The sequence below is a fragment of the Ursus arctos genome, unplaced genomic scaffold (genome assembly GCF_023065955.2).
Source record: "Ursus arctos isolate Adak ecotype North America unplaced genomic scaffold, UrsArc2.0 scaffold_11, whole genome shotgun sequence".
Lineage (NCBI taxonomy): Eukaryota > Metazoa > Chordata > Mammalia > Carnivora > Ursidae > Ursus > Ursus arctos.
This window is the reverse complement of record NW_026622775.1, coordinates 6485570-6495642: the sequence shown is the minus strand read 5'-3', so window position 1 is coordinate 6495642 and position 10073 is coordinate 6485570. Positions and strand designations below refer to the sequence as shown.

Sequence of the window (10073 nt, the reverse complement as noted above, 5' to 3'; positions counted from 1 at the left end):
TGGTCCTGCCTCCATCAAACTAACATTCCGGCAAACATCTTATAATAGTACTAACTGCCAAATCAAACTGATAATTCTTCGTTCAGTCTGCTATTGCATTCCATAGCATTTGACTCTATTGACTAGCCCTTCATCATAGGCTTGCGTCTTTCAATGTAAATGATAAATACCTTAGTTTGCTCCAACTTCGCTGATAATAATCTTTCTTTGTTCCTTTTCCTGCCTTCTCTCCCTCTGCTTATCCCTTAATTGTAGAAATTTTCAGGGAGCTCATGCTCATAATCTCCTCCCCTCACTGTTTTGAATCACCTGCTGAACACTCTCAGATCTACCTGTCTCTTCCTCATCTCCATCACATTCAGACCTCTTTGCGTCTTATGGTGTTGCCTCAGCTTATAATTGTTGCTTCTCTTCTTCCCATTTGAAGTCTATTCACCTTTGGAGGCTCAGATCAAATTCTATCTTCTCTGTGAAGTCAGATCTGCTTCGTCCTAGTTGTTTTCATCTCCGCATTCCCTCACAAATTCATTTGCACTTTCCACCATTGCACTGTTCTTTCAGATTAGGTATAATGGCTGTCTCACTAAAAATGGTTCTTACGTAATTGTGTTATTGTCAAACCCCAGGCTATTTTTAAGGGATTCTGACGTTGTATGTAAAATATGCATTCATTATGCTTAATTCTAACCACATTCTCAAATGAGATAAACATTCCTAAGCCTAACAGGAACATGGGAGACACTGAGTTTTGTATGTTAATTTGACTCCTGGACTTTGCCTCAAGTGGTTTCCATAGATTTTTAAAAGAATTTATTGGCTCTTTTCTCCTCCCCATTTGACAGACAGCTGCATCTTCTGGTGCAATGCCCCTGCATCCCGAAACATGATGTGAAGGTGAGAGTAAATGTATTTGGCCATATTGTGCTTCTGGTCACCAGGGTTGCTTTTAACTCTGGCAAAGTGGATATTGTCACCATCAATTACCCTTTCACTGACCTCAACTGCATGGTCTACATGTTCTAGTATGTAAAACCCCATGGCAAATTCAACAGCACAGTCGAGGCTAAGAACGGGAAACTTGTCATCAATGGAAAGCCCATCTCTATCTTCCAGGAGCGAGATCCTGCCAACATCAAATGGGGTGATGCTGGTTTTGAGCATGCTGTGGAGTCCACTGGAGTGTTCGCCACCATGGAGAGGGCTAGGGTTCATTTAAAGGGTGGGGCCAAGACGGTCATCATCTCTGCCTCTTCTGCTGATGTCCCCATGTTTGTAATGGGCATAAACCATGAGAAGTATGACAACTCCCTGAAGATTATCAGCAATGTCTCCTGTACCACCAACTGCTTGGCCCCTCTGGCCAAGGTCATCCATGACAACTTTGGCATCCTGGAGGGACTCAGGATCACAGCCCATGCCATTGCTGCCACCAGAAGACCCTGGATGGCCCCTCTGGGAAGCTGTGGTGTGATGGGCAAAGGACTTTCCAGAACATCATCCCTGCTTCTACTGGCCCTGCCAAAGCTATAGACAAGGTCATCCCTGAGCTGAATGGGAAGGAAGCTCACTGGCATGGCCTTCCATGTCCCCACTCCCAAAGTGTCAGTTATGGATCTAACCTGCCACCTGTGATGTGGGAGAGCCAGGTTCTTGTCTCACGGAGTCGAAGAATGAATCTCACAGACAAAGAGTGAGTAAAGTGATAGTTTATTAAGTGAGGATACAGAAAAAGCTCTCAGGAATGAGAGGGGTCCTGACAGGGGGTTCCCACTGAGGGCTTTTAGCGATGGTCTTTTATAGAAGGCTAACCAAGGAGCTTAAATCCTTTTAACATCTCTACTGATATCACCAAGGACTAGTGATAACACCTTCAATGGCTTACTTCCTTTTTAGGGTCTGGTAATTTTCTTGGTCACGAGTAGCTGTTACAACAAGACCCCACCTCTGACACTTAGCACAGGGTGGTCTGGTTTGTTCCCTTATCTCTGGTTTCCTTTCATCTCCCACATTTTTTAATTTTGTGAGCCTGATCCCATGGCCCCCTACTTATCTCTCCCTACATAGCCCCACCTGTCCCTTACTCACCTAGAGAAAGCTGTCAAATATGATGACATCAAGAAGGTGGCGAAGCAGGCATCAAAAGGCTCCCTCAAGGAAATGCTGGGCTGCACTGAAAATCAGGTTGTCTACGAGTTTAACAGTGACACCCACTCTTCCACCTTTGATACTGGGGCTTGCATTGCTCTCAATGACCACTTTGTCAAGCTCAGTACCTGGTATGACAATGAATTTGGCTACATAAACTGGGTGGTGGACCTTATGGTCCAGATGGCCTCCAAGGAATAAAAGCGCCTTGGACCATGAGCCCCAGAGAGAGCAAGAAGAGAGAGGCCCTTAGCTGCTGAGGAGCCCTTGCCCCAACTCATCCCCCAATACGCTGAGAATCTCTTCACCTCTACACAATTCCTATCCCAGACCCCCTGAAGAAGAGGAGGGGATTGGGGAACCCTGCCTTGTCATGTGCCATCAATAAAGTATACTATACTAACCCAAAATGAAAAATAAATAAGCACATATTTTTCAGCCATAATTTAGAGGGAGAAATGCTGTGTGACAACTCTGAACTGATGCTGTCCTCTACCTGGATTGAAAGAAAACAATTAACACATAAATTGTAAAACACTTGGAATAGTTCTCCTATTCAAAAACTATCAATGACCAAAGTGACTAAAATAAAATTATATTAGGCCTTGTTAAAGGATATCTATGAAGAGGAGTCAATAAGACAGGAGTACACAGCAAAAGCCCACAACCAGTGACATTGAAGAATACAACTTGTCTTGTGTAAAACTTCAAAAACTAAGGATTTTCCAAATCCAGTTATCTCTGGGCTTCCCATATTAAATGATGGCTTCTTGAAGGGAGGTTTTTAATTTTCTTCATCCTTCCTTTTTGTCCAAACATTGCAGGTCTTTAAAATATTTATGTGAGTGACCTTTAGTCACCAATGGAGTTAGAAGTTCAGAACATCTCATGCAGGGGAGAACTGATATTTGCAATGCTGCAGAAAGAAGACACAATTTATTATTAGAAAACAGACAGTAATCTAGATTACCCGCATTGTGTGTTCGCTTGAAAACTAGAAAGATATGATGCTGTGGGATCACAGAAAGCCTTGAGTGCAAGACTAAAAAGTTCGAACTTAAATCAGAGTACAGTTGAAAATAAAGATTTTTTTTTAGGAGAGATTGTTAGGAAATTAGTGATGTAGTTTTGGGAATATATAGGTGAGGTTTGGTGGCGTCCAGAGCTGATGGCCAAGAAAGAATTCTTGAGACATTTTCAGTGCAAAATCGTGGATTTATTAAAGCACAGGGACAGGACCCATGGGCAGAAAGAGATGCTGCTCCCTGCAGCCTTCTGCTGGCCAGGGATTGTGAGGGGCAACTGATTACCTACTTTGGAGTTGGGGGAAGTAAAGGGAAGTTTCAAAGGGATCTTCATATGCTAAAGAAGACTCAGGATACCAGAGGCCTTGCTATTTTCAAACCAAGGTTGTTTTTCCCTCTAGCAAGGCATTAACATTAAGACAGTTAGGAGCTTCCTGGAGGAACATTATATTCTGCCTGCCACAAGTATTTGGCAATGGGCTGCAGGTTATACAGACATTTAATTTTATCTACATTTCCTTCTGCCTTTGTTTCCCATATCATACACCCCTGGATAATTTTGACCCTTAAATCTTTAAGGTTGCTGAGGGTGGAAGTCTCATCTTCTGTAACTTCTTCCCACTGAATAGGGGTGTAGAGATGTCCCTACCTATGGGTCAACATTGGTCATTTGGGGAATTAATCACCAAAGGCAGAGGCAGCCAATCCAAGGTAGGCAACAGATATGAACCTCCTTGAGTAGGAAGGATCATCTGTCAGCTGGGAGTTGTGGCAGTGAAGGAGTCTTGGCACCAGGCAAGGAGACACCAGAAAAAGACAACAAAAGAAGGTTATTATAATAAGAAAGAGAAGCCTGAATAAAAAGACCTTTGGTAGTTAACTAAAAATTTCTCTGGGCTTTTATTGTTGTTTAAAGAGAAATTTGAAGTCTTCTACTAGTCCACAGGAATAAGAAGGGATGTTAGTTTTCTCATTGGTTTCCTGTGAGGGAGTTACAGGTTTTATTCTGGATATATGAGCCCATGAAGAGTGCCCCTCTAATTTTACTGTAATGGGAGTACATACTATGACCCCGTAGAGTCCCTTCCATTTTGGAATTAAATCCCCTTCTGTAGTAGGCTTCCAATCCTTTAAATAAACCCTGTCTCCAGGGTTTATATGGGGTGGATTGCTAGTGACTGTCAGATCAGGTTTAGGGAGGATATAGTTTGCATATTCATTTAGGGATTTATGAATTAACTGGCCTCAAGTGAATAATTTAACAGAGAATTATAGTCTCCATCAATTGATAGGTCTCCAGTGAGAAAAGATTTTCCATATAGTAACTCAAAAGGATAATGACCAATAACTCTGTTGATTGTTCTGGGGCAATCCTCATTCAAAGAAGCCCTACCAGTAAAAGAGTAATCCAGTAATCCAGTTTTCTTGAGTTTCAATGCTTAGAATCTAATATCTACAAAGATGTGTTATCGAAACATTTTCTTTCTATAATAATCCTCATTTTTAATCAGTGATAGCCAACTCAGGACTAATTCATTTGTAAAACAAGTTCAATTTTAACAAACTTGGCCTAGTAGCCAGAAGCCAAGTCATGTGCTTGCCATCAGACATGCCTGCAATACCTGTAGATTTGGGCGGATTCCTCTTCTCAAGATCCCCAAAGTATCCTGAGGCTTCTGCGCCTTCCAGGAAGTGGCATTTACTCATCTGGTAAGTCTCCTGGGAACTCTAAGCAAGGCATTGGGCCAACATTTCCAAGGGGCTTTATTGGCTCCATGTTTCATAAGGTCAGCCTTAGTTCCATAAAACTGTATGGTTGTATATGAGTCTATGCAAGTCTCTCAAATATGACATTTCAGTCAAAGTCTTGGTAAAGTAACCAATGTTTCCAATGGTATCTTGTTAGAAGGAGAACACATTCTTATTGAACTTATACAAGTGACTATAACTGCCATGGAAGAAAAAATACTTACTGAGATCTTTTGAATTTCAGAAGGTTCAGGGACAGAGAAGAGTTAAATGCTTCAGTCACAGAGGAATACTTTATTATTTCTCTATATCACTGATGTCTTAAGAGAAAATTTCCTTAGGAAGGAAGAGTAAATAGTAGAGAACCAGCAATGTTTCAAACAAGAGTCATAAACTATAATTACCCTCAGTTTAGTTAGTGCTGGAAATTCTTACCAATTTCAGTTTTGATCTTAAAGATACTAAATACCTGCTTTGTCCTAAAAGTTCTTTTTATGAATCCTCTTGAAGATGAAGCATGTTATTCAAGAGAATAAGAACAATAACTATAAATGAAAAACTCAAAAATGGATATGGTTGGAGACCTTTTGAGAGGTTACAACATAGCTGGCAAGGAAACCTGGTTATTTCTGTGACACATAACACATCAATAATCAGAATATTAAGTAATGGCTTTATACCAGAACATATTAAAACTTTAGGAACTGCATATGGTCTCTAGAATAGTTACAACGTTTACCCAAGTAATACAACCTAGGCTTATTATTTGTTTAACAGTTCTTCCAGAGTAGCTTAACATACCAAATAAAAAGCGTAGTGAATCAAAGAGACTTCATTTACAATTTAAATCTTGGGAAGTTGTTAAAACCTTAGAAAGTTTTTAAATACATGCCTAAATAGGATTATAGATCATTACAAAAATTATTTTTTATTTAACCAAGGTGACAATAAGAGATTCAAAATGCAAATACGTAGGGTTATATAGTTGTTAGCAAAACAGTTTCTTTAATACTGAGAAGTTTTAACCAAGTAATCAAGGACTTGATAAAGACAAAACATAGAAATTCATTTTCTGGGCTGACAAAAGAGAAAAAATCTTTGTTTACGTTTTATCAAGAGCAGACCAATAATTCAAGAAAACCTTGTCTTTTTAACTGAGAGAAAGCAGACTTCAATCTTACGCCCAATACTTTTAAAATCCATTCATTTCATCTTAATCTGTCCTGACCACAACTAAAATTCCTTCCAAAGGTTTCCTTACAACAAACCTACAACTTTCCTTTGCATTCAGATTTTGTCCCAAGCCATTTCTTTCCAAACAACCAGTCTCATTTAGGACAAAATTACCTTCTTTTCCCTTGAACAAAAATGCATTCCCATTCCTTGCATCTTTCTTACATATCTCTTACCTTTCTACATACAGATTTGCTTCCCTTATTCGCATCAGTCTTAATTACACTTAGCAGAATTTTGCACTCTTAGAAACCCTAGCCTCCAGTGAAAACTAAGTAGTAACCGATTGTGAATTGTCACACCAGAATTCTCTAGATGGCAAATTTATGAATCTATTACGCACAAAGCAGGTATATCAAGATTCAAACATCCTTAGTTTCTTTGCAATAAGAAGTCCAAAGCACAAACTCACATCCAGTAATCAATGCTTTAGCTCTTTGTCCCATTTGGAAAAGACCTAGATGTCCAATGAATCCAATCCCATTTATCATCCAAGAAAAACTTTCAAGTTTCAGGTTACCAAAGACTTTGAAAGTTATCTTAACAATTATCCATGAAAACTTTGAGACAGAAAATTAACCATCATTTAAGTCATCTTTTTGCTAACAAATTGTAACAGACATAGCACAAGCTTATTTGACCTTCAGTAAATCTTGGTAAAGTTTCACATTTAATGCTGATAACTCTAAAGACAGATCTATGTTAATTAAACCAACAAACTTAAATTAGTTTAAATATCAAACTATGTTTCACCTGGATCTGCTTTTAAAAGTCAGGTTGTTCCCCATTGTCATTTTTACCTGGGACGCTGGTGGGGAAATCTGAAGCGAGTGGCCTTAAGTCCAGGGTGTGCACTTCTTCACTCCTTGATAGCGAGGGTAAGAGGAGGAGCCACTGGTACCAGAGGCACGAGGATGGTACAGAAGGCTGTTATGCAGGCTGTACCCAGGGTGGTGCAGAAACAGGAGGGGATAGGAAGTCAGAAGAGGCAAAGTGCTGCCAGAAGGCAGAGAAAGGGTTCCTGGTTCTGATTAAAATCAGCTTCAACAAAGGAGCAGATGCCATGTTTTCCTGCCAACAAGGAGGAATAGGCAGTCCATGTCAGGCCAGAGAAGACAGAGAATTTCCTCCAAACAAATGGAGTTTTGGCATCTGCTTGGAATACTTCTCAAAGTCCCCATCCTGAGGTAGACTAACCAGGGACAGTTGGTTCCAATTATAGCCTTTAACCCAGGAAATGAATGAGGGAGAAGCCCTCAGGTACCACTAGAGTAACCTGGGTCTATTAGGTTGGACCGGTTGAGAAAAAGAGAGTCAGAGTCCCCTTTGCTAGGGATGGCCTGTGTTTCCTTCAGTAACTTGGGTTTATTCAGAGAAGGTCTATTTAGATAATTACATTCCAGTACATCAGGAGGGAGTTTCTCAGCCTGGTTATGACCAAACACCTTCTGCAAGAGGCCCTTAGGTCTGGGTCCTGATTTAGAGCCCTGGAAGCCTGGGATGGACCTAGGATCCCTCCATCTATTTGCCCTGTTTCTTGCAGAAGAGATCTAACTGATAGATCTGACTGAGGCCAAGCAGTATCTTTTTTAAATTTTACAATCTTAATTGTTTCCAGTGGGTTAAAGAGGCATCCCAAGAGAGAGTCCTTGGGGGCTGAAGAGAGAAGGTCCATTACCAAGAAAATCCCCCTGGACTCCCAGGTGGCATCCCATGCTCAAAATATTTCAGAGGTTCCTGTTGTCAAAGCCACCTGAAGCGTCCCTCAAAAGAAGTTGCTATGATCAGCGCCTGCCATAAAGACCCTATAGGAAGGAGGCCTGCCCTCCCCTGCTTCCTCATCACATTCTAGACTACAATGGGTGCCGACATATGGACCAAGTATGCTTTGCCATGAAGGCCCCACTGTGAGGCCACCTGTGCCTTGGCTTGTCTTGGAGGCCCTGCCATGAAGGTCACACTGCGCCTTGGCTTTCCCTGTTGAAGGCCCCACTGTGAAGACCACACTGTGCTTTGGCTTGCATTGACCTGAAGGCCTCACCATGAAGGCCACATGCACCTTGGCTTGCCATGAAAGCCACATAGAACCCGCCATTTTTAACCCATGGAATAGGTTTTACAAGAGAAGTTTTACAAGAGGAAAGTACCCAATGTTGTAACTTTAGTAGTTACTAGAGAACATTGACAGAAAACAGTAAAGGTAGAAGTCCATCAGGTTTCTAAACGACATTCTAGCACATGTAGTCTTTACAGCCTACTTTTCTAGAAAATGGTCCCCAGTTGGGTTTTAATTCATTTGGGTACTGGTTTTGGCTGGCTCCCAGTGGAGGTCCCATGGCCAGAAGCAGCTAGACCAGGGATGTGGAGGGAATCACATTAGATCAATCAGGAGGAAACCTCACACAGGAGTCTTAAGACTGGCAGCTGTCCTGGTGACTTAGGTGGCTGTCCAGTCCCAAGGACAGACAACTTTGTATAGGGACAGGAATAAAGAGAGAGCATCAAGTTTCTGAGTCTTATTATCATTCCATCCAGGTACTAATTTCCAGCCAAAAGGCAGGCTTCCTCCTCGTCGTAGAGTAGCCACGGGCTAGACAATTGCCACCTGAGCAATCAACATGAAAGTGTTCCAATAAGACCAGAGTCCTTGAAGAGCCCCTGGAATGAGTAAAAGGAGTGCTTCCCAAGTTTGCACTGAAGCTCAGAGTACAGATGAAAAGACTTGAAGGCCCCATGTTGGGCCCCACTACATCACCAAACGATGTAGTGTTTGGAATATATGGGTGAGGTTTGATGAGGTCCAGAGCTGATGGCCAAGAAAGAATTCTTGAGGCATCTTCGGTGCAAAATGGTGGTTTTATTAAAGCATAGGGACAGGACCCATGGGCAGAAAGAGATGCTGCTCCCTGCTGCTTTCTGCTGGCCAGGGACTGTGAGGGGCAACTTATTATATACATTGGAGTTGGGGGAAGTAAAGTCAAGGGAAGTTTCAAAAGGATCTTCATATGCTAAAGAAGACACAGGATGCCAGAGGCCTTGCTATTTTCAAACCAAGGTTGTTTTTCCCACTAGCAAGCAAGATATTAACATTAAAACAGTTAGGAGCTTCCCGGAAGAACATTATATTCTTCCTGCCACAAGTATTTGTCAATGGGCTGCAGGTTATATGGACATTTAATTTTATCTACATTTCCTTCTGCCTTTTTTCCCCACATCATTAGGAGAGTAATTTAGGAAAATCAATCCATATCCTGTGTCCAATTAGAATAAATTGGAAAAGAAGGTGATCAGAAAAGCCTATATAGTTTTGGAGAGATAAGGACCTGAATAATGGTGATAGACTTCAGAATTAAAATAAGAACAATTAATTTTGGAGATTTGAGTCAGGTGTCAAAAAGAGCTAAAAATATTTTGGTAAAGGGTAAAAAATTCAAAATGAATAACAGTGGTGAAACCAAAATAGCAATTACAAGGTATGTATTTAGGGGACAACTTGCAAACATGTAAATAAGGATACATTTAATAAATTGGAGCCACATGTTAACAAGAATTTCTACCTTGTCTAATATTCAATTGATGTTTTTGAATACATTGGCCAAATATTTTTTTTTACTGAAATGTAACTTACACACAGAAAAATGCGCAAATTTTAAGCGTACACAATCATGAATATTCATAAGGAAGACATTCATTAATAGCCAACAAGGTCAAAAAGTAGAATATTAGTGGCATCACAAGAGTCTCCCCACCTCCTTTACCAGCCAATGCTCCCTAAAATGTAACCACAAATCTAACATCTAAACAATATGTTACTTTTACATGTTTTTGAACTCTTACAAATGGAATTACATGATATGTATTATTTTGTGTCTGCTTCATTCAACATTACATTTGTTTGATTCATCCATGTGGCTGCATGTA

At 40.7% G+C, this 10073-nt stretch overlaps 1 protein-coding gene across 1 annotated transcript; it reads left to right on the top strand.

Moving 5' to 3' along the window:
• The first annotated feature begins 1191 nt into the window (after positions 1–1191).
• On the top strand, positions 1192–2346 carry LOC113255572 (glyceraldehyde-3-phosphate dehydrogenase-like). Its single transcript, XM_026499190.2, has 2 exons — positions 1192–1465; positions 2090–2346. The coding sequence occupies exons 1-2, from the start codon at positions 1192–1194 to the stop codon at positions 2344–2346; spliced, it is 531 nt and encodes a 176-aa protein (XP_026354975.2).
• Positions 2347–10073: the final 7727 nt, after the last annotated feature.